The 25,010-nt window shown below is 39.8% G+C and overlaps 1 protein-coding gene across 15 annotated transcripts; it reads left to right on the forward strand.

Moving 5' to 3' along the window:
- Window positions 1-24,807, forward strand: LOC125544390 (myosin-17). 15 transcript variants are annotated; one of them, XM_087547360.1, is made up of 53 exons: window positions 676-1,135; window positions 1,722-1,850; window positions 2,248-2,391; window positions 2,469-2,614; window positions 2,721-2,877; window positions 3,006-3,064; window positions 4,642-4,801; window positions 4,883-5,032; window positions 5,116-5,252; window positions 5,354-5,500; window positions 5,580-5,681; window positions 5,904-5,961; window positions 6,042-6,143; window positions 6,565-6,602; window positions 7,243-7,369; window positions 7,449-7,619; window positions 8,190-8,321; window positions 8,417-8,526; window positions 8,623-8,683; window positions 11,153-11,330; window positions 11,427-11,632; window positions 11,741-11,860; window positions 11,941-12,039; window positions 12,170-12,358; window positions 12,565-12,704; window positions 13,729-13,896; window positions 14,099-14,266; window positions 14,383-14,550; window positions 14,729-14,896; window positions 17,358-17,525; window positions 17,604-17,771; window positions 18,408-18,575; window positions 18,724-18,891; window positions 19,057-19,224; window positions 19,343-19,510; window positions 19,709-19,876; window positions 19,980-20,147; window positions 20,416-20,583; window positions 20,762-20,929; window positions 21,071-21,280; window positions 21,388-21,508; window positions 21,589-21,681; window positions 21,759-21,839; window positions 21,935-22,120; window positions 22,493-22,837; window positions 22,928-23,059; window positions 23,144-23,214; window positions 23,289-23,388; window positions 23,456-23,512; window positions 23,603-23,659; window positions 23,774-23,854; window positions 24,136-24,218; window positions 24,312-24,807. In XM_087547360.1, the coding sequence occupies exons 1-53, from the start codon at window positions 1,124-1,126 to the stop codon at window positions 24,433-24,435; spliced, it is 7,167 nt and encodes a 2,388-aa protein (XP_087403486.1). In that variant the 5' UTR covers window positions 676-1,123; the 3' UTR covers window positions 24,436-24,807. The 15 variants fall into 15 exon arrangements, with proteins under 15 accessions (XP_087403483.1, XP_087403484.1, XP_087403482.1 ...); XM_087547359.1 differs by having other exon boundaries at window positions 679-1,135; window positions 21,926-22,120; XM_087547357.1 differs by lacking the exon at window positions 676-1,135 and adding an exon at window positions 1-615 and having other exon boundaries at window positions 21,926-22,120; window positions 23,456-23,659.
- Window positions 24,808-25,010: the final 203 nt, after the last annotated feature.

Genomic DNA, 25,010 nt, shown 5'->3' on the forward strand with positions numbered 1-25,010 from the left:
CTCCATTCCTGGCTCCAAATCCACCACCACCGCCACCTTTCTTCGAAGGAGAATCCGTCGCTGTCTGGCTCGGCTTTAATCCCTCACCCCGTTCCTACCACCCGCCGCCAGCTTCCCCCACCTTTAGCCTGCCCGCCTCCCTTTTGGGAAGGAATGCCGCACGCAGCCGCGGTGGTGCGCTGGTGGTGCTGACGACGACCCGATCCGGCACGTTGGTGCTGGCGAGCTCGCGCCGCGCACCCAGATTATTCGCCATTTCTTTTTCCTGTTAATGAGAGTCGCGCCCGCCTGGTTGGCCCTGCCCTGCCTGCCTGCCTGCCTGTGCTCCCCCCTCTCCCCCCTCGTCGCGCTGTGCCCGCCTGTGCTCCCCCCCTCGCGTCGCCCCCCGCCACCGCGCTCCCCCGCCCAAGCGCGCCGCCGCCGCAGCGCGCCTCCAGCCGGATCGCGCCGCCGCGAGGCGATCGGCGACCGGGCCGAGGGGAGGAGATCGCCCGTCGGCGCCGCCACCGCCGCCGAGCCGCGTCTCCTCCCGTCCGATCGTGCCTGCCCGCAACACCTCCTGCCGCGTCCCGATTCTCTTCCTACGCCTGCCGCGACTGCCCCAGATGATACATGGTGCGTCTGACTTGTCACGCTTGCCGTTTTTCTTTTGTTCTCTTCTGAGATTCAATTGAATGCGTCGGGCTGCGCTTTTGTCTACTTCCGCCGCGGCGTATTTTTTTGTCTGGGTTTGGGGGAGAATTTTGTGTGGTTTTCGAGCTCGTGTCTGGGAAACCAAGTGGATTTTAGCCGGCATTCCGCCGAATTTTGGAGGAATTCCATTCATCGAGTGGATTTATCCTTACACCTGCTGAGTGAGCTGAATCCCTACACCTGCCGACAGTAGCGGGACGTACTTGTTCTGCGGATGTCACGAGCGAGGCACTTAGCATGAATCTGCTCTAGCCAAGCATTTAGCATCCTTTGCTTGCCTACAACTCGGTCGGACCTGTTTGCTAAATGATGAGAATGAAATGGAGTTCAGTGCCTTTTGGAGGTTTAGCTGAATTGTGGAAGGCTGTCCACCAAGGGGTCTAGTTTCAGGACAGAGACACAGATTGCATCAACTAGCTTCACATTTATAATGTTAAACCAGGTGAACATGCTAGTTTATTGTATATTAAAAGGCTGTCATGCTTGTATTGCTGTTTATACTTCTCTTCTGTGCGACTTTGGATAGTTTTATATGCTTGTGCCATGGTAGGCAAAGCCCAAATTTACTCAATCATATAATCAAACTAAATGCCAATACCCTCTTCCATATGATGGTGCATTACTCTGCTCTACATGTTTAGTTAGATGTCAACTGCACTCATTTCTGTGGAACCAACCAGACCTAAATTCTCGAGGTTTCTTCTATAAACAATTTTCAGTTTGATAAATGGTTTATTACAATGCAATATCACCATGAGAAGTCATCGAAACTCATAGATATTTCTTCATCATACATCTTATTCTTAGGTTTGCTTTACGCATCTCACATCTTGATTTCATCAGTCATCCGTATCTGATATATAGGTGTTATTATTCTTTTGTTCATTTTTCCTGGGACATTATGAATATATACACATTATCGGTTTGGCATCTATTGGAATGCCGGATTTCAGTGCAGATGTATGATCCATTATCATGCAATTTTGATCTATTTGACATGTTAAACTTGTCACTTGTCACGTGTGCAGGCTCCCGTGTTAAACATTGTTATAGGCTCTCATGTATGGGTGGCAGACAAAGATTTAGCTTGGATTGATGGGGAGGTCTTCAAAATTGATGGTCAAAATGCTCATGTTCGCACAACCAAGGGAAAGACGGTATGTGTCCATGATTTCTGTTGCATCCCTGTTACTTTTGGACTTAGTTGGACCTCGGACAAAGAGTGCATTTTGAACTTCAATTTACTCCATGTGTCATTGACTGTCAATCTTTGAATGTTTCATTAAGCAAGAGTGTGCTGGTAATTTGTTGTACTTTGGGGTTCTTTCCCCAGGTTTTTTCCCCCAGGTATCTTTGAATGTTTCATTAAGCAAGACTGCAAAATGGTTCCATCAATATAGACCTCGTATTCAAAGTAATTTGTTGTACTTTGGGGTTCTTTCCCCAGGTTTTTTTCCAAACCATGAAGGAGAACTGCATGTGATATTCTTCTAGTACGAAAGTTAGTTTTCTGTCATGAAAACTACATGGTTACACTGTTGTTTGTGCAACCAGGTTACTGCAAATGTATCAGATATACATCCTAAAGACACAGAAGCACCACCTGATGGAGTCGATGACATGACAAGGTTATCATACTTGCATGAGCCCGGTGTTCTGGATAATTTGGCTGTCAGATATGCAAAAAATATAATATATGTGAGTGGTCATATCTTGTGATGTCAAGTGCATGCCTTATTTTTTTTTCTGTCTAATGCTATTATTCTGAGTTTCAGACCTATACGGGGAACATTCTGATTGCCATAAATCCATTCCAAAGGTTGCCTAATCTCGTTGACGTCCAGACTATGGAAAAATACAAAGGTGCAAATCTTGGAGATTTAGATCCTCATGTATTTGCAATAGCTGATGTCTCTTACAGGTGAATGCTTATACTACTATTATGCTATGACTCTCCTACAGTGAGATGTGCCCCTGTAGGTCTATATTGATGGAACCATTTTGCATTCATTTGAATAAGGAAACAGGCAAATGATGAATGAAGGAAAGAGTAATTCCATTTTGGTCAGTGGTGAAAGTGGTGCTGGAAAGACTGAGACTACAAAATTGCTGATGAGATATCTCGCATTTTTGGGTGGTCGGTCTGGAACAGGAGGAAGGACGGTTGAACAACAGGTTTTGGAAGTAAGTTGGATTTCATAAGTTGTAATGCTTCTCGCTGACAGCAAGCTCTGTGTTTGTTCAAAAGATATTCAATGCAATGATTTCAGCTGTATTAATTCTATCATCACTTACTTATGCTTTGCATACAGTCTAACCCAGTCCTTGAAGCTTTTGGGAATGCGAAAACTGTTCGGAACAATAATTCAAGGTACGGATATCATACTATGGAAATCAGAAAATATTTATTGTGTTTCATTGGTGTCGTCAAAGTAACACCAAGCCAGTAGTAGTATCGTATGTACTAGTAGTATCTTATGTGTTATACAAGTCATAACGAAAAGCATCATACATTAGCAGAGTTTACTGGGTAACCAAAAGTACGGACAAACATATGGAAGCTTTTTAGTTGAAGGAAATGAAACCTTTTGTTTACAACAGCAGGGAAGACCCTACTGAAATATATTGATAAGTAGAAATTTACAAGTTTCCAGAGGACCCAAGGCACAGCTCAAAGTGCTAAACAGCCCAATCCAACATAGTATTGAAGGCAACCAAAACCAAGCCTGTTATTGTTACACATGGTTAAAAGCTGCAATTTTTTTTATTGTAGGACAAATTACAAATTATAAGATGAACCATCCTTTTTTCCTCGATACGCTAATCCACCCAGTCAAAACTTCAGCTAGTTGTTGGGCAACTGTACCTGTGTCATTCTAAATGTGTTTTTTGTCTTAAGAGGGGGTGGGGGGATTTGGAGTGTACACCTTTGAAATAAACTATTTTTATCTCCAGCTTTGATTTTGGTAAGTTAACCATATAAAATATTCTAATAGATGCATCCGAACTTATCCAAATTAAGTACCCATTAGATCAGACTAAACTGGGTCAGAAAGAAAAGATGCATACATTCACTCCACCACCACATTAGCATTGCATAAGACCCGCTGAACTTCATTCACTGATAATTTTTTGTAAGCAGCATAGCATGCCTCTACTTTTCCAGATCCACCCATTCAAGATTGCATTGTGAATATTGAAGGATAGTTGTGTTTCAACCAAAAAGTATGGCAATGTGATATTTTCATTAGGGCTCTCCCTACAATTCATCTCTTACCATAATCAAAACAATGTGATATTGATTCTGAGACCAAGATATGGAAGTTTGAAAGATCTGTGGTTTCTGCTTGGTTTCACTCAGAAAGCCCATCACTCTTCTTTTTATTTCGAGGTAACCATCACAGTTATTGTCATAACTGACAAAAGAGCATGTGGCTTTTAGTCGTCTTTTATTGGTATAGAAAACAGAGAAAATGAGCAAGACCTCTCTTTTCGATTCGTGGCACAGTATACCTTACCACAACTCTGGTGAAATATAAAATTCCTCCTAATTTGTGTGATATAACTGGTTATGGGTCCCTCCAGATTATTAATTATTTGAGTATTGAATATAAAATAAACATTCAGACTCTGTATGGGAGGTCAAAGCCAAATAGTTCTTTTTTTGTTTCATTCTCAACATTCATCTCATCTAGATGGGCAGTACACAGTATCATATACTCCCTTTGTTCACTATTAGAAGATGTTTTGGATATTTCAATATGGACTACATACGGATTGAAATGAGTGAACAAACACACTAAAACACGTCTATATACATCCGATTCAGAAAAAAGTTAGAACATTTTATAATAGTGAACGGCGGGAGTGCACTATTTATCGGTTTATGTTCTGATTGTTGCTCTATGTGACTTACATACCTCTTAACTTTTTCTCAACATGGTGAAGTCGATTTGGTAAGTTTGTGGAGCTCCAATTCGACAAGAGCGGGAAGATATCTGGTGCTGCTATTAGAACTTACTTGCTTGAGAGATCTCGGGTTTGCCAAACTAGTAGTCCAGAGAGAAACTACCATTGCTTTTATTTCCTTTGTTCAGCACCGTCAGAGGTAAAAAAAAATGTTACTGGTGTCAGTTTGCTACTTATACTTTTCAAGCTATTATACCTTTTTATGTCTAATTTGGTGCAGGATATTAAAAAATATAAGCTGGGGGACCCATCTTCATTTCACTACCTCAACCAGTCATCTTGCATCAGAGTTGATGGAATCAATGATGCTGAAGAGTATCTTGCGACAAGAAATGCTATGGATATGGTTGGCATCACTGAGGAAGAACAGGTTTAAACTCAGCCCTTTTCAGCAAGGATTTGCTCGTCAGCTGTGGATATCACATTTTTTTTCAACGGGATGTTTCTTTACAGGAAGCTATATTCCGGGTTGTTGCTGCTGTGCTTCATCTTGGTAATATTAGTTTTGCGAAAGGGACAGAGGCAGATTCATCTGTAATAAAGGATGCCAAATCAAGATTCCATCTTAATACAGCAGGAGAGCTCTTGATGTAGGCTGTTGGTTTTAGTTCACCAATTCTCTTTATAATTTTATTACTATCTTTCATAATTAATATTTGTAATCTATGATACATTGGAACGCTCCTTGCAGGTGTGACTGTGAAAAATTGGAGAATGCCTTGATAAAGAGGGAAATAAATACGCCAGAAGGAGTTATTACTACTACAGTTGGTCCCAATTCTGCTACTGTTAGCAGGGATGGCTTTGCAAAACAAATATACTCTCGACTATTTGACTGGTAAAAAAACTTGACCACATATTATGTACTATAGTTATGTGCCTATTTTTTCTAACTATATAAAATTGTACTACTGCAGGCTTGTAAATAGAATAAATGCATCAATCGGGCAAGATCCAAGCTCAGACAAATTGATTGGGGTACTTGATATATATGGCTTTGAAAGTTTTAAGACTAATAGGTGAGTAAGCTGTAAGTTGTTCCAGAAAAAAAAGTTTGAAGCTAATGCATAGTAAGGAATACCTTATACTCCCTCCGTTCCGAATTACTCGTCGCAGAAATAGATGTATCTAGATGTATTTTAGTTCTAGATACATCCATTTCTGCGACGAGTAATTTAGAACGGAGGGAGTAACTTATATGGGGTTGCTAAATATTCCTTTGGTCTGCAACTACTCTTCAGTTTTGAACAATTATGCATCAACTTCACGAACGAAAAACTCCAGCAACATTTTAACCAGGTATATGCAAAACTCATCTTTTTTAGAATTTTCTTCTCCTCTTTCCTGTGCCAAGCAACCAGTGGTGTTTGTTTCGGCAGAATGTATTCAAAATGGAGCAGGAGGAGTACACAAGGGAGCAGATTAACTGGAGTTACATAGAGTTTGTTGACAACCAAGATGTTCTTGATTTAATTGAGAAGGTACGAGTTGGTCGCTGTTACATGCATTGACTTGCTTTTGTAATTTCCTTTTATTTCTCCCCCTCTTGTACCTAAAACTATTTGTATTTAGTTCATAGTTATAAATATTGTGCAAATTTCTATATTTATATGGCAAACCTCAAGTTTCTGTGGTTTGTAAAGGAGTGTCATGCTGGTCTTAGCTTCCTTTGATCAGTAGAGCTGAAACACAACAAATTAAGCTCAAGGATAACAACACATTAGTCTATGTGATCTTGCGCCCAGCCCCGTTCAGTCTTTGATGCAGTACATATATCAGCTACAATGTCCTATATAGATGATGGAAATTATCAATATATTTGTGTATTTGTTGTACATTCTTAGCAATATCTGCTTACTTTTTTTATGTTCACACATTTAATTACTACCTTTTTGTGTCCAGAAACCAGGTGGCATTATTGCACTTCTTGATGAAGCTTGGTAAGTTTCAATGCCTCATTTGTTGGCACTACATGTTGCAGTTTTACTAGGATGTGCGTGTTCAAATAAATAAATAAACATATATGTTAGTGCGTGTTGCTAAGAGGGCAGGCCTGGCGCAGTGGTGAAGTCCTCCCCACTTATGCCAAGGGGTCCTGGGTTCGAACCAGCCTCTCTGCATTGCACTTCGCAGGTGTAAGACTAGGTTCCTATAATCCCTCCCCAGACCCAACCTTGTGTGGGAGCTTCTATGCACTGGGTTTGTCCTTTTATACGTCAGTGTGTGTTGCTGCCTTATGCCTGCTTGTTGGAGAGAACCAAAAGTTCTTATTTAAATGTTTTGGTAGCAAATTGATGACATGCATGCTCAAATTATTCTTCATAGTCTGCCGGATTGATTGCCTGATCTTAACATCCAAGCAATGGTTGTTCATTCATTTTTCTTGTTCTGGCTGCGGATATGCATGCCCAGATTATTCTCCATAGTTTGCCAGACTGAACGCGTCATGTCAACATCCAAGAAACACTTGCTAATTCATTTTTCTTGTCATAGCCAAGGACATGCATTTTTGCACCAAATGATTTTGTTCACATGTTTCTGACAAGATTCTTTCTTTTCCGTGTCCTATATATCCTCCAGCATGTTTCCAAAGTCGACACACGAGACATTATCTCAGAAGCTGTATGAAAAGTTCAAGAATCACAAAAGATTTGCTAAACCAAAACTTTCTCGTACTGCATTTACAATCCAACATTATGCTGGAGATGTAAGTATTTTTTACATCATAACACTTCCTTTATTCACTCATTTCTTCAAGTACATCCTAATTTTTAATACATCTCCAGGTGATATATCAATCTGATCATTTCCTGGACAAAAACAAAGATTATGTGGTAGCAGAACACCAGGAATTACTTAATGCTTCCAGGTGCTCTTTTGTATCAGTTTTATTCCCACCAGCACCAGAAGAGAACACAAAATCATCAAAGTCATCCTCAATTGCTACTCGCTTCAAGGTCACATTCTGCTATAGTTAAAGGCTTATGTAATATCATCTATCATCATTTGTTGTGCAATACGGGTTCAGGGGTCTCCATGCAAAATAATAATAATTGCCTATTGTGAATTTATTTCAATTATTCCACTTTCTACACCTAAGAAAATGCTTTCAAAGAGATTAATGGTCATAGTATCTCACTTAATAGGGGTATGCATGATCATTTGTCATTTAATTATTGACTTGGTGCTTCCTTGATCTTGTTGCTAGGTATTTTTAGGAAAAACAGTAAGGGAGAACCTTGCTGCCACATGGTACTAGACTGGGGTTGGTGTACCACACCAACAGTACATTGCTAACACGGGCCTTCTATGCCTGCAAATTCATAACAGAAGGATTTTTAACAGGGAGGGCCTAGCTGAACCCACAAGTGAACTTAAGGGCCCCACTTTACAAATTATAAGAATAGGCATTCAGTTGAAATGTGTAGTAAATAATACGGACCTGTGGTGACATTTACTTCTCATTTGCTTTGTCGAAGTTTGCTTGTGATGACATTGTGTATCTAATTTTTCAATGTAATTTTCAGATGCAACTTCATGAACTCATGGAGACTTTAAGCTCTACAGAACCTCATTACATTAGATGTGTAAAACCAAATAGTGTTCTTAAGCCTGCTATTTTTGAGAACACCAACGTTCTACAGCAACTTAGATGCTCGGTAATAAGATATTTCATGCTTCTTCCTTTTTTTTTTCAAAATTTGAGAAATTCAGTGCCAGTGTGTCCCCTGATAATGTTTTTTCACCATGTTAGGGTGTTCTAGAAGCAATTAGAATCAGCTGCGCTGGATATCCTACAAGAAAACTGTTTCATGATTTCTTACATCGTTTTCGCATTCTTGCTCCTGAAATTCTAAAAGAGAAGTGAGTCTGTTCAATCATGAATTACGTTTTCTTTTTTGCCTTTTTTTCTATCTCTAGCCTGTCTTCTTAACAATTACATGTTTTCTTTTCTGGTAGAAATGATGATAAGACGACTTGCCAAAAGGTTTTGGACAAAATCGGACTGGAGGGCTATCAGGTGAGCAGGTTTTTTATGTTCTAAACCAAGGAACAACTTCGTTCATTAGGTTCAACATTTTTTTTTTCTGATTAGTGGTTCAACAAATTGGTTTCCCGTATAAGTACAGCATAAACTATCAGAACATTGCACTATTCTGTCAATGCTCAGGCACAATGGTTTCGATGCTTGTTGGATTGCCTGGATCAACTCTATTCTTCGCTCCAGTACGTCGTCGGCTGTGCTCCTTAACAGAGTTCCTGGGAAAAAAAATCTACTGCCGCAGAGGGCTTAGACAAGGGGATCTCATGTCGCCGCTCCTCTTCGGCCTGGCTGCTGATCTTCTTCAATCCATCAAGAGTCCATCAGCGCAATCTCCTCTAGCTTCCTACCCCAACTAATGATGGGGCCTTCCCAATTGTTCAATATGCCAACGATACCCTCATGATCATTCAGGCCTACCGAACAACAACAACAAAGCCTTTCAGTCCCAAACAAATTGGGGTAGGCTAGATTTGAAACCCATAAGATCTTGAAACCAAGTCATGGTTTTGGCACGTGGATAGCTAACTTCCACGCACCCCTGTCCATAGCTAGTTCTTGGGTGATATTCCAATCCTTCAGATCTCTCTTCACGGACTCTTCCCATGTCAAGTTTGGTCTACCATGATCATTCAAGCCTTCCCTCGTCAATTGCTTTGCCTTGAGCGCCTCCTCAAAACCTTTGCCCAATCTACAGGGCTCCATGTTAACTATCACAAATCCTGCCTCCTCTCCATCAATGTTCCTGAGAACAAAACAAGTCACTTAGCCAGTTTATTTGGCTGCAAGGCCGCTTCTTTCTGTTTCACCTATCTCGGGCTCCCCCTTGTCCTCTCTAGGCCAAAAATCAGAGACTATGCTCCCCTCAAAAACCCAATTGATCGTATGAGAAATAAATCTCCCAGATTGCACTTTGCTATTAATAACCTAGCCTCGGTTGGTGATGCTTTGAGCATGTGTGCGGGATCCTCTCTATCTCCTCCATCTGCCTCTGTCCCCGCAAGCTTTTGATGAACTTCATGAATCCAGGCAGATGATCCTTCAGTTCCACATAAATAACACTTGTGTTAACTTTTGGAGCTACAGGTGTGTGTGTGTGTGTGTATAGGGGGGAGGGGGAGCTTCCTTCTCTGCCTCAAAAATTTATTAGCTATCCTTCAATCATATTCTGGTCCCTATTCTGGATCTGGAACTCTAAATGCTCCTCTGCTTAAGGCGTTTGTTTTGCTTCTGCTAAATGACCGCTTCAACACTAAAGACATGCTGCAAATCGAAATTTCCAGGTCAATGATGGAGTCAACTGCATTCTCTGTAATGATGGCCAGCTCGAGACCAGAGATCACCTTTTCTGGAACTGCTGCTTCAGCAAGGAGTGTTGGACATCAATCAACCTGCACCATGATACGATCTTAGAATGGAGAACAAGATCACAATGACCAGGGCGGACTTTGGCAAGCCTTTCTTCATGGAGGCCTTCAGTACCGTCGCTGCTTGGGCCATTTGGAAGCAAAGAAATGCTAAAATCTTTGACAATTTGAACCCTAGTCTTGGCACTTGGTCCTTTCTCTTCAAGAGAGACCATTTCCTTCTTTCTTACAGAATGAAAGTCCCCCTTATCTGCTGGTTTGGTTTGATGGCCTGGGCTAAGCCTCCCCCCCCCCCCCCCCCCCCCCCTCTCACGATCTTAGAATGGAGAACAAGATCACAATGACCAGGGTGGACTTTGGCAAGCCTTTCTTCATGGAGGCCTTCAGTACCGTCGCTGCTTGGGCCATTTGGAAGCAAAGAAATGCTAAAATCTCTGACAATTTAAACCCTAGTCTTGGCGCTTGGTCCTTTCTCTTCAAGAGAGACCATTTCCTTACAGAATGAAAGCCCCCCTTATCTGCTGGTTTGGTCCCCCCCTCTCTCACATCTGTATACATATATACAACTCTTATATATTAATTTAATTTCTATTTTCCGCTCAGGAAAAAAACTATCAGAAATGCATACAAAGTAAGGTGCGCTGAGTTCACTTGAAATTGTGTGGGCTAATCACTTAGTCAGGGCTAGATCTGACATGGGTGAGCTGAATTATAGGTTGGGTTATAACTGAGCTAAATATATTTTGGTCGGGGGCCACTATTTATTTGTGTAAATTATTAGGCTAGTATGAGTTAAGGTTTTAGAAATTGGCTCATTACCAGGCATGTATGAGTTCTATGTTGCATTTGTTTTAGATTCCTTTTACCTTTTAGATATTTTCACAAGTATTCTGCAGCATACAATGGAGATTCTGAACTAATCCTTGCTTGCAACTGGTTAATAATGTACTTATTCTTTTGGACTGATTTTGTTTAGTATCTGGGAAATATTTATATGTAAGAGTTTGTTCACTCCCCCGCAAAAAAAAAGAGTTTGTTCACTCAGTCCTTTAACATTTGCAGCATATTTTCTGATCAACAGATAGGAAGAACCAAGGTATTCCTTAGAGCTGGCCAAATGGCTGAATTGGATGCTAGAAGAACAGAGGTGCGAAATACTGCAGCAAGAGGTGTTCAGAGTCAGTTACGTACTCATGTTGCTCGTGAGCAGTTCCTAATACTGCGCAATGCATCTGTTTGTTTGCAATCCTTTGTCAGAGGTAAATTCATTTCCATATGACATCTGAATTGGACATTATGCTCATAGTATTGATGGAGCCATGTGCATATGTTAAGACTTCCTTTGCTTATTGCAGCAAGATTGGCTTGTAAACTGCATGGATTCTTGAGACAACAAGCAGCAGCGCTGAAAATACAGAAAAATATACGCCGTTATTTTGCACGGAGAACTTATTCTCAGCTATGCTTGTCAGCCATTACATTGCAGACAGGGTTAAGGACCATGGCAGCTCGCAATGAATTCAATTCTAGAAATCAGAACAAAGCTTCTATCCATATCCAGGTAGGTGCAGTGCTCCTTTCCTTATTCTGCTGTCGACGAATTTTGGCTCTTGCCATTTTTATGGGTTTCTTGTTCACTTGTATTTGGACCATCACTACAACATTGCAGTCCCGTTGGCGTCGCCACAGAGATAACTTAAGTTATATAAAGTTAAAGAGAGCAGCATTGACCTACCAATGTGCTTGGAGAGGAAGGGTTGCCAGAAGGGAACTGCGGCAGCTCAAAATGGTACTTGATATCACCTCTTGTGGTGTGTGTTTTTTGGTTGTTGCTTTTTTGTAAAGCTTATTCGGGAACAAACTTTCTAGGCTGCAAGAGATACTCAAGCTCTAAAGGTGGCAAAGGAGAAACTGGAGGAACGTGTGGAAGAGCTAATGAGCCGCTTGAGCTTGGAAAAGAAACTAAGGGTTAATACTTGGTCTTGAATAATTGCTGAATATTGGTCATACTGAAATTACTGAGTATATGGTAAATCTGCAGTTTTATTGATGTATTGAAATACTAACTAATTGTTGTACGTGTGTATACAATTTGCAGACTGATTTGGAGAAGTCCAAAGCAACAGAAATTTCTAAACTGCAGTCTGCTCTTCATGACATGGAGCAGCGAGTGGAAGAAGCTGCAGCAATGAAGGAAAACGAATCAGCTAAAAAAGCTGTTGAAGAAGCTCTAGCTCAAGAAAGAGAAAAGATCAGTTCATTGACTTCTGAGATTGAGGGCCTGAAGGTATGCTCTTCAACCTTAACAATGGAAGTACAGTTGAACTGCAGTACAAAGGACTGGAGCAAGGGGGTGGTGTTATAGCTTCATATAGTGACTTGCATTTATCAATATATACTACAGTATCTGCTCTAGTTAAAAAGATCCAAATAATTAACATTCTTGCACGTAGTGCGAAATATTGTGATAATAGACACATGCTACTGTTTCAGGTGCTACTAGTAGCAGAGCGAGAGGAAAATGATGTAACAAAGAAAGCACACTCGAATGCCCAGGAAAGAAATGAAGAACTGAATAGGAAAGTCCAGGATGCAGATGAAATGATCAAGCAGCTTAATGATATCGTGAAGAGGTTTGCTGTTGTTTTTAATTGCCTGAGTTTCTCAATACTATATCTTGTTGATTGCACAGAAGGTTTTCTTCTGCACAGAGCTGGTTGAAATATCTCCATTATTCTTTTTTCATAAGTGGTGACTGTGGTGACTTGCAAATTATATTTTATGGGCTCCTAACAAATAAAATTATTAAAACATGGTCTGTAAAAAAGGTCATAGTCTAGTGAGTCATACCTAAAGATCTTATGGAGTTTCTTGAACTTGCATCTAAATTTCTAAACATAGTGGCTATTCTGTAAGGTTTCATACTATGTACATCCACCCGTCACTTCCAGGGAGATACCAACTCCAAAATCGGTATTGCTACCAGAAAATGTGTATTGATACCAGCATTGACTAAATTTTATTAGAGGCATGCGTCCCTCGTCATTATTCTTCCAAGACATGGCCTCTACTAATTGTTGTTTAAGGGAAGCTGTACTCGAAAAACTGCTTAGAAGAGCCTCATGCATAACTGTACACACTAATGCTTGAGCAACAGAGACATGATTGTGCACACATAAGATGGTACACATTCTGTGTTTCTTATGCTGTATAGGGTAAACCTGTGTTTTTTTTTTGTTAAAGAACATCAAAGTCTCTGATCTATGATCCTTGATTCACATGGTGCCACATCTAAGTGTTTATATAAATTCACGGCACATGGTGCTCCAGTTCCTGGAGCAGCATAGTTTCTGGGTTTTGTCTCAACGGTAACATATCCAGAAAGTATCTGCAGTTGCAGTCTGCAGGGGCATTCTGTAAAATACATTTTGAGAACTCGGTTGCCTTTTTGCAGTTTGATGTATATTTATGTAAACTGAAAAATACATTATTTCTCTTGCCCCCACCCTTCCAGTAGTTATTGGAAAGGGCGCCTGACTTTTTTTGGACTAAGAATGGACCCTAACTTTGCTGGATGCTGCTTGTATTAGAATCTAGTCCCCTAGTTTTCAAGGTATTACTCTGAAAATGCCGCATTTGTTTTCTGTATGAACACAGACTAGAAGAGACTGTAAGAGAAGGAGAGGCCCTTTTGCTAACAGAGAAGCAGCAAAATGAAGAAGCTAGTGCCGCACTAGCTGAATCTCACCTACGAGATCAAGCTTTTGCGATCAAGATTGAAGAGGCTGAGAAACAAATCACTCTGCTCCAGGAAAATGTTGAAAGGTTTGTCCCGAATGTACCTTTGAGCAGTGATTCTATCGAGTAATCAGCCATCATCACATTGATACTCTTTAGTTTGTACCTCCTATGAGTTCATAGTTATTCTTAAACCATTCTTTTGGTGGGTGCACAGGCAGTTACTGGACATGTTTTCATCCTTCTATACGGTGTGATCTGATAGCTTGCACCCTGTTGTGGAATGCAGATTCGAATATAGCATGGCAGATCTGCAATCTTCACTGACAATTGAGAAGCAACAACATGAGGCAAGTGTGGTAGAACTAGCTGAAGCACAAGGTAAAATTGAGGAACTTCTGAGAGAAGTTGGGGACGCTGATGAAAAGTCTACTCTGCTTCAGACTACTGTACAAAGGTTTTTTGGTTCCCCTTTACAACCTACTCTACATAGGAATCCTTCTTATTAATCATAATATTATGAATTTATCAACATATTCAAATAATAGTCATTTCTTCTTTCCATGTGTATAGGCTTGAAGAAAGATTAACCGAGAATGATACTCTATCAACTACAGAAAGACAAGAAAGTGAAGCAACTAAGAAATTACTCAATGAAGTTCAGAGTAAAAATGAGGAATTACTCAAGAAACTTGAAGATTCTGGGAAAAATATTGTTCATTATCAAGACACTACCCAAAGGTGTGTTGCTTGATATTTACCGCCTTATTTCTAAACCTGAGGGCATTTCATTTCTGATTCGTTTTCTAGCATCCAAATCTGAGCTACTAACTTTACACTCTTGTGATCTTGCTGTTGGGGAACTGTGTCTATTATCGCACCATTGTCACAGCTAATTATTTGTTCCATGTTGATTTAGACTTGAGGAAAGTGTAGCGGCAGTGGAGATTTCCTTGAAAGCTGAAAGGCAGCAAAATGATGTGGTCATGAAACAACTAGCAGATGCCCAGGTAGAAATTGTAGAGCTACAGAGGAACCTTGAAGGTGCTGATAAGAGAAACAGTCTGCTTCAGGATTCTTTACAGAGGTTCCTTTCTTATCTTAAATTTATTACTCAGTTTGGTATCATCTAAAAACAATTAATAATTATATTTGTCAAGATTGTTCCCATTCTTCTGCGAGACAACACATCTAGTTAGCATGCGTCGGCAGGGATAACCGATGTGCACTATTTCCTCCTATCAGTAAGAGTGAGTCTTTTGTTTTAACTAGAGTGAATCCTTCTTCCGAGTTTGACAACATTTTTTCTAGAATAAAAATAACAGTATTTTGCTGACTAGTGTCAGGAAAAACATGCAATACATAAAGAATTTATGTAAACATGGTGTAAAAGAAAGGAGAAACAAATGAATGAAGAATATCTAAAAAAGTTGGAAGCTCCTGACATGTCTAAGATACTGTACATGTTACATGCGACTAGACGATTATACAAAGTACCAAGTGTGATGGACCTAGCATATCGGCAAGAACTTGCCATTTGTCATGCTTAACTGCTAACATATATTTGAGCAACAGCACCAATGTTTCAAGCAGGAGTCCAGTTCTTGCTTTCTCAATCTTCCTGTACACTTGATCAAGTATAAGCTGTGGTCTTAGATATATCATTAAAAAAAGGAAATGTGGTGAAAGTGGGCCATTCCTATTGGAAAAAGATGGTTTGTACAATCAGAGAAGCGCTTTCTTCATCAGATATGATATTGACAGGATAAATACCAACGAACTGCTCTCTTTAACCGCCGGTTATCAAAAAGTGCATCCTCATGAATGAAGGCATGAAGGGGTCATCCTCACTAACTAGCATTCACTCAAAGCATGACCTAAATCCTGACCCACAAGGGCATCATGCAAGTAGCCAGGTTTTTTTTTTCCGTCGAGAAATTTTGCAATAAACATTGCACCTCGTTTGCACCATAGAACAAAAAGGTTGTGTACAAATCTGAGAACAGGCTACAGCCAATTGACGTACCATAAAAATAAAAGCAAGGTCGATGGGCAGAAGCAGCTGTGGCGTCTTAGCCCCTGCCTTGATTGAGAATTTAGCATTGGCCCTGCCAAAGTCTCTCTGCGGAAAATGTGTGCATTACTCTGTTTTTTAAATAACACGCGGACAATCTTGTGCACATTTTTTCATTACTAGGAGAAGAAAATAGTTATGAGAGTTGGGCAGCTAGTGCAGGGATCAAATATCAAAACACGACCAAGGATCAAGCAGAACACACAACACAACCAACACCCACTCTAGTTTGCACAACCATTAATTAAAAGCCTGCTGCTACCACTCTGCTTCGTCCCTGACGTCGTTCTTTACTATCATAATGTCCTTGCTCTCCCCTTGAAATACCTTGTTATGGTCACACCAAATGGATCAAACATTTAGGGGACCATTGCGTCAAAATCCTTCCTTTTGTGCTTAGGGGGTGCTCTTCTGCATGGTCAGCCGCCATTCTTCCAGGGAGTTTGTCACAGAGGGGATGGCAATGACATGTCCTGCCCAACAGAGGATAAGATCCCATAGATGGCTGGGCCATGGACATTGAATGAAGAGGTGCTGCGCCGACTCTGGTTCCTGGGAACACAAGGAGCTGTTTTGCGGCTAGGGAGGCCATGGCGCTCAAGCCTGTCAGTTTCCAGCACCGGTGTTGCAAAGCGAGCCAGAGGAAGAGGCGACACCTCAGGGGTGCATGAGCCTTCACAGGATTTTGTGGCATGGGAAAATGGCGTGGCTGACGAATAAAGCCCTTACACAGATTTCACCAAGTACTTAGGGACCAACTCCATATAACCATGCCCTCTTGGTCGGCTATGAGGTGTTGCCAGCAGCATGGTCCAAAAAGTAAGATGGCTTGGACAGCGGCTATGATGGAGAACATGACCTTGCCAGGTGCCTGCATCTTCCAGTTTTGCTTCCAGGAATCATAATCGACGGTGCCATGGAAGAGCACCTCGTAGCTGTTGAAGTATATGTGGATTGCCCAACCTTCTCCATCAGTTTGGACTTTTGGTTCTACTGGTTGGTGCATGAAAAAGAGTCCCTGGATTCGAATCTTGGCTTTCACAATTAAAAAATTAAAAAAAATGCTTGCCCTCTTTCTGTTCATGTATGGCCTTCTCGAGCCACACTTGCGAGGGGGTGTTGAAGTATATGTGGATTGCCCAATCTTCTCCATCAGTTCAGACTTTTGTTTCTACTGGTTGGCGCATAGGACTTAATAGTAGCATCCAGTATCAAAGATTTTTTTGTAACTGGAAGGTAGAAAAACCAAGAAGCTGTTAAATGAACTAGCTGGCTAGCACTAAAATGATGATTGACCAAGGAAAATAAGAATTTATGAGTGCCTGACGATAAGTTGTGCAGGTTAGTTCTTTTCTGTCAAGAGTTATTTTAAGCTCGTCTGATTCTGGCTTGCATTACCAATTCTCGTATTACTCTGAGCTCTATTAGCCTTTCAATATAGGAGAGTTGAGTGTTTTTTTTTTCATATACCTAGACTTGATGAAGAATCTACCGCAAGAGATGCTTTATTGGTAGCTGAAAAGCAAGAAAAAGAGGTGACCAAAAAGACACTAACTGAAGCTCTGGATCGAATCGAGGAATTAGTTAAAGAACTTGAGTGTGCTAATAACAGTATGCATCAGCTTCAAGATAGTATACAAAGGTCTGTTTACTCCAAAGAAAGCATCCATGAAACCTCTGAGTGAACCTGTTTCTTACTGTTTTATATCCATGAACGTAGACTTGAACAAAGTGCGTCTGCAAGAGAGGCAGTTTTACTAACAGAGCATCAGGAAAAAGATGCAAAATCTAAAGCACTAGCAGAGGCAGAAGCGAGGATTGATGGTTTGCTGGAGGAAATTTCTTCTGCTAATATAAATATTGATCTACTTCAAAAAACTATGAAAAGGTTTGTTTTTTCATGAAGCGAACTTCTTTGTGTAAACTTTACTACTGGAAAATCACTTGCATATCATCCATGCATTTACCTCCATATGCAAACGTCATGCTGCATAGGCTTTTAAAGCGGTACTCTGGCAGTATTCCATTTCACTCGAGTGTTTCACAACCATCCACTTACAATTTCACTAGTGCTTATCTCTTCTTATAAACTTCCTTCCTGTGAGTGTGATAATTAGTCTTCTGAGAGATTGTACCTAAATTTTATAGATGCTTTTTGCTGGCTACCATCCCATTACTGCCCACAGCTCTAGGAATGGAAGAAAATAGTGATAGTTCTTTCCAACATTAGAGTAAACATGAAGTACATGCCATGGTTCACTTGTTCTGGGAGCTGGGTGAGAGATAAACTGAACTTAGGAAAAAAGAAAGCCAAGGTCACAATATTGTTAAGCATCATGATCTTTCATTTAAGTTGTGCTGCATGTCCTGTAGGATGTGTTTCTTAAGGCAATATGTGGGGGTTATTTGCAGCTTGAGGCACAATGTACTAGATTCTAAGTAATTTGGCATCTGCTTTGATAAGATAGATTCTCCCTCACCGATTTTATGGATCGCACCTGTTATAATTTAAACCTGAACATAGGTTAGAAGAGGGTGCAACAACAACGGATGCTCTTTATTTAGAAGAAAAGCACGCACATGATCAAACCAAGAAAGTGTTCTCAGAAGCTCAAGAAGTAAATCAGGAGTTGCTTAGGAAAGTTGAAGAAGCTGATAAAAACATTGGTCATCTTCTAGAGAATGTGGAAAGGTCTGTTTTTTTTTGCCAACTTTATTGGTAGGTTAGCATAAGTAGCAGCTAAGTTTGATGATCTGCACTAACTGGTACAATAGAATTCGACTCCCATGGTTTCAGTATTGTGAACTAACACTTATTTCCTTCATTTCAATAAATATAGACTTGAAAAAGATGCAATGACCAGAGAGTCTTTGCTTCTTAAAACAAAGCAAAGTTATGATGACACCATAACTGAGCTATTTGAAGCTCAGGAGAGAAATCAACAGTTAACGAGCAAAATAGAGGACTCGGATAACAAAATCGGTCTGCTTGAAGTTTCGGTGAAAAGGTTTAATCTCTTTGCTTTTAAGTATATGTAAGATTGAAACCAACATTTGTTGGTTTATCAATTCTACTTAACCACTTCTAGAATTGTCTCCTATCACTGTACATGACCATCTCTCGCGTTATATTTGGTAGTTCTTAGCGTAATTTTTCTCTTCTTTGGACGTAGACTTGAAGAAAGTACATCGGTCATGGATTCTCAATTGGCAATAGAAAGACATGAAAACAGCAAATTAAGGAGCGAACTATCTGATGCTCGCCTAAGGATCGATGAATTACTAAATGAAGCGCAAGATAACCATGCAAGTCTAGCAGAGCGTGATGATATGATAAAGAGGTCTGCCATTTCTTGTATATAAGATTAAATCAGGCTTCTCTTCTGACCCCAGAGCACTAACGTTATATTTATCTTTGATTGCATAACACAACGATGTGTTCCATCATTACACACATAGACTTGAAGAAAATGTCAGCACAAAGGAGACTTTGTTGCTAACTGAAAGAGAACAAAATGCTTCAACCTCAAAACTGCTTGCAGAAGAACAGTTGAAAATTGCTGAATTAATAAAGAATATTGAAGAGGCACATAGAAAATCTGACAGCCTTCAGACTACAATAGAAAGGTCAGATTCTGTACTTCTTTCAATGTTGCGGTCTGTGTTCACGCGTGTTTTGGTGGCGGGGGTGGGGTGGGTCACGACATGCTGGTTGTACCATCCTATCTTTTTTCGATTAGAGTTGTAATCATGCACCAACTTCTGTTTGTCAAATTTACATGTTATGTAATATTACAGAAATGTTTTCCCTCTTCACATTGATAGGCTTGAAGAAGATGGAACTGCCAAAGATGTCTTGCTGCTAACAGAAAAGCAAGCACATGAGGCAACTCGGAAAACTCTAGTTGAAGCTCAGGAAAGAAATGAAGAATTGCTCAAGAAAATTCATGATGATGATAAAAATATTCTTCAGCTTCAATTTACTATACAGAGGTACATGATAGTTCCTTAGACCACTACTTTTTATCATAAAGTCCATGTCCTCCCTCTAAAAATACTAGGTATATCAACCTTTTTTTTTCATGTACAAACACAGGCTTGAAGAAAACACAGCTACAAAGGAGAATTTGTTGTTGAGAGAAAGAGAGCAAAATGATGCAACAACGAAGGCGCAAATTGAGAGCCAGGAAAGAAGTGAAGAGTTACTAAAGAAATTTGTGGATGTTGACAGGAAAATTGATCTTCTTCAAGATAGCATAGAAAGGTACTTCATCTTCTTAGCCTTCGATGTATAGCTGTATGTTACCGAAAAAGGCTTTCGCCCCGCTTTAATATAGCTGTATGTTTAGTACTCCCTCCGTAAAGAAATATAAGAGCGTTTAGATCACTATACAGAGGGAGTACAGAGGGAGTACACACTATTTTAGTGATCTAAATGCTCTTATATTTCTTTACAGAGGGAGTACATACTTATTTTTCTGTTTTTGTTATGAGATGTTAATGTTTGATATTCATTTCTTCAACATAATTAGGCTTGGAGAAAGTTCGACAACAAAGGATGCTTTGTTACTATCCGAGAGACAAGAGAAGGATGCAATGAAGAAAGAACTTGCTGAAGCTGGAGAGAGAAATGGAGAGTTACTAATGAAAATTGAAGATACTAATGAAAAAATTGAACATCTTCAGAATACCATAATTAAGTACGTGTCTTCACTAATGCTTCCCATATGATTTATTATTCTACACTCAGCCACCCACATATCTATACACTCTTTCAGCCACCTCAGTCTTACGATGTCCGAAATTTGATTTGGTATACTGTTACATATTTCCAGTTCTCAGATTTATGACATAGTTTTATGTTTACCAATAAAACAGGCTTGAAGAAGATATAGCAGCAAAAGATGTTTCATTAGAAGCTGCACGGCAAGAAAATGACTCAATCAGGAAATCTCTTACTGAAGCTCAAGAAAGAAATGAGGAATTACTCAGAAAAATTAGTGATAATGAGTACCGGATCCACTTACTTCAAGACACAGTGCAAAAGTTAGTATATTTATTCTGTATGCAGTGGGCTGCCACTGATTTTCTGACTAGAATAACATCATTACATGATTACCAGTATTGTATGTTCATAAAAAATCATTAATTTATCCTTTACAAGTCTACTTCTTTTCCTGAAACCAGGATTCAAGTAGATGCAATATCAAGATTGTCTTCGTTTGTGATGGAAAAACAAGACAGTGATGTTGCCAAGAGAGCTCTTACTGAAGCTCAGGAAAGAAATGAAGATTTATTGAAGAGAAATGAAGACCTCCTTAACAGGAATGATGATTTGATTAAAAAAATTGAGGAGTCAGGCAAAGTTATAACTCACCTTCAGGAGTCCCTACAAAGGTGCATATGCATTTTTTTCTGTTTCATTTTTTCAAGAATAGTGGTCAGGTTCTGCTTCCTATTTTGTACCTCAATCAAACAATTCTTTGCTATCTTTCCATAAACAGAATTGAAGGAAAAGCAGCCAACTTAGAGGCTGAGAATCATGTTCTCCGTCAGCAAGCAACTGCTACTCCACCTTCTACTGCCAAATCTCCACCCTCACGTTCAAAGATCACAAGGATTCATGTAATGTACCGTTAGTGGGCCTGACACATATATGATGATTATTCGATCCTCATAACTGATATTGTTAGTATATTTTGCAGAGAAGCCCAGAGAATGGGCATGTTTTGAACGGTGAACTAAGGCAGGCTGAGATGAGACCATCAGCTGGCATGTCAGAAGCAACACCCCCAGTAGTGAGTTATAGTAACTATGTATCTGCATATAATTTCTACAAAATTGCATTTAATTGAATGTCTAAACAATAATATAGGGCAATGCTCCCAACTCGAGTAATCAAAAAGACTTTGAACACGGAGAAAAACTGCAAAGAGTGCTTAATCAGAAACATCAGGTATTCTACAAATTTGATGCTGATTCTTCGTGTTCAGTTGAACTGCCAACCTACTTTTGAGATGATAATTTGTTGCTTTTTGGAAGTCTCCGCAGCCCCAGCAGCCCCAAGATGACCAGCAGTGGTTACTTACTTGCATTCCACAATATCTCGGATTTTCTGGGAGCAAGCCTGTTGCCGCTCTTCTTATATACCAGTGTCTTCTTCACTGGAGATCATTTGAAGCCATGAAGACTGGTGTATTTGACAGAATTCTGCATGCTATAAACTCTGCAATAGAGGTTCCTCACACTTCTTTGGATTCAAATAGCATCTTTCTTCATTTAAATGCATCATTGATGACATGGAGTACAACTTCTGCTTGTTGCAACAAACTAGGAGAGTGTCATTTATTGAATGCCCTATTGCAGCAGAATTGGAATTAATCTCATTTATCCAATTTTCTGTTGTGCAACATCTAACATGTACATAAAATAATAATTGGCAAGATTAGGATCCATGTTCTCTCAGAGTGCCTTGAATAATTGATAAAACATGAAAATATGGAAATTAACTACAGTAACAACTTTTCAAATTGCTTGCAAAACTACACTTCATGCAATTGGTGTAGAGTTTGGCTACTTGTCCTGATGTCGGCTTTCCCTCTCTTGAAGGCTGAACATGATGTGAGAACATTGGCATATTGGTTGTCCAATTTATCTGCATTAACAGTTCTCCTTCAACGATCATTCAAAACTACTAGGACCGCACTCTCAACCCCGCAAAGGCGAAGATTTTCGTCTGAGAGGACATTTCATACAAGTCAAACTTCAAATGCTGGGCTTGCTTATCTCGGCGGGCAATCAGTTGTTGGAGCTACCGGATTACCCCAAGTTGAAGCAAAATATCCAGCTTTGCTCTTTAAACAGCAGCTTGTGGATCTAATTGAGAAGGTTTACGGTATGATAAGTGACAGCGTGAAGAAGGAACTAAACCCTTTACTTGAATTGTGCATCCAGGTGCTGTTACATGCTCTCATTTTTTGGAAGAAAATTAAAGAAGCTTCATCGTTTTCTATTTAAAGATGGTTAAATGTTGAATCTCTTCAGGATCCACGAACTTCTCACTCAAATCTGGCAAAAAGCAATACAAATGGCTTGGGACAACAGAACCAATTAGCACATTGGTTAAGCATCGTGAAAGTCCTCGCCAACTATTTGGATGTATTAAAGGCGAACCATGTAGGTGTAAAATGATCATGGACCCATGGTATCTGTTCATAAAATTGTCTGAATGCATTTTGTCTTATCTGGTTGAATTTGCAGGTCCCATCAATTTTGGTGCATAAATTGTTCGTACAGATATTTTCACTGATTGATGTTCAGCTATTTAACAGGTTGAACACTTTGTCCTAGCCTCATGTATTCACATATGTATAAGCTTCTCTTAAGATCTTCCCCTTGGAAACAGGCTCCTTTTGCGGCGTGAGTGCTGTTCATTTAGCAACGGGGAATATGTCAAAGCTGGACTAGCTGAGCTAAAACACTGGTCTGATAATGCTACTCGAGAGGTATTCACTTCCCTGTTTACAAATGGATTTTCCAAAGCTATTGGCTTATCTGTTGTATTTGATGCAGTTTGCAGGTTCGGCCTGGGAGGCATTGAAGCATATCAGACAGGCTGTTGATTTCTTGGTGCGCGTTCTTTTTAACTTACCGAATATTAATTCCCCAATAGTGTTTTATTCACAAATACATTTTATTCCTATTTTTCACTTTTGCCAGGTGATTTCTCTTAAGCCAATGAGAACACTAAGAGAGATACGTGCTGATGTGTGCCAAGTAAGTATTTGATTTGATTGACATTCTTTTCTTAATAAGAAAGGAAGATTCTTCCACTGCCAGTCCTTACCCCTATAAGTTGTACTTCTAATATTTGTATATGAATTCTTTCAGGCCCTCAGCATACAGCAGCTAGAGCGCATAGTTGGTATGTACTTGGATGACGTCAATGGTTCAAACACTATTTCAGCAGAGGTGAGATGATGTACCCTCATATACTATTTGGTCGGATGCGATCATACCATCACTAAAGCCCCAAATCTATTCAGAACTCTGAAGTTAATCATGTGACTCTGAACTTGAGTGCACTTGGGGCGAGAGTAATATCATGACCTCCTAGGATGTCCTTATGTGGCAACCCTCATCCACTTCCACTTAAAAAAAAACACAATTTGGTCTTTACTACAATATTGATTTGTTTCTCATTTACAAATGAACTGTTAAATGATACGTGATTTCTGTTTCTCTATTTATAGTTCGCATCAAGCTTGAAAGCTGCAGCGCGTGAGGAAGCAAATACTGTCACAACTTTCTCTATACTGCTAGATGATGATTCTAGGTTTGTTACATTTGACAAAAAATAGCATCTTTCAGCTTAAAACCTTCTAATGTTTATGGCTCATGGTTTCACCATTTCATTCCTCAAATGCAGTATACCTTTTTCACTCGATGATATTACAAAGACAATGCCAACCATTGAGATGGCTGATGATGACTTGCTACCGTTTGTCCGTGAAAACCCTGGCTTTGCGTTTTTATTGCAAAGAGGGGAATAGTTATTTTTCTCACCGTGGAGCCTTCGGCAGCTGTGCATAAATCAGGAGTTCCTGTTTGTAGGTTGTACAGTATGCGTGATTCTTTTTATACCAGATAGCAAGCCGTTGAGGAGTAGTTCCTAGGAGAGCTTAGGTATCTGATTTCGATTGATTGGTTCGTTGATTGTAAATTTGTGTCCAGTTTTTCATGCCATGTTTTATTTTCAGTTATGTTGGGCTTGTATAGCAAGGGGACAAGGGCAAAAGTCCCTGTATAAGCTTAGTAATACAAAGTTTTGCTGTAATTAGTCAAGTTGTACGTGTGTTGTAAATTGTTACAGAAAATGAACATCATTGTTCTGCTGGTATAGAATAATGGCATTGTGGTTGGCTTGTTCGTGCCTTCAATTCTAATTCTTTATTATTTATTCAGCTAGTTCCCTGTGTGCTAGACTTACACTTGAGATTTATTATGGTGTGTTAATCTAGACGAGAAGAAGAGGATCATTTATCGCCACAGAGAAAGATGCACCTGCTAATACCGTTGTGTTTGAGTATTCTATATGTAAATAGTTAGCCCCAGCCTAAAAATAAAT

The sequence above is a fragment of the Triticum urartu genome, chromosome 3A, assembly GCF_056163025.1.
Source record: "Triticum urartu cultivar PI428250 chromosome 3A, HENAU_Tu73, whole genome shotgun sequence".
NCBI lineage: Eukaryota > Viridiplantae > Streptophyta > Magnoliopsida > Poales > Poaceae > Triticum > Triticum urartu.

Coding starts and splice junctions, on each gene's coding strand:
- LOC125544390 (XM_087547356.1), top strand. Junction 12,705..13,728: donor CTTAATGATATCGTGAAGAG/GTTTGCTGTTGT, acceptor GTATGAACACAG/ACTAGAAGAGACTGTAAGAG. Junction 21,281..21,387: donor CTTCAGGAGTCCCTACAAAG/GTGCATATGCAT, acceptor TTCCATAAACAG/AATTGAAGGAAAAGCAGCCA.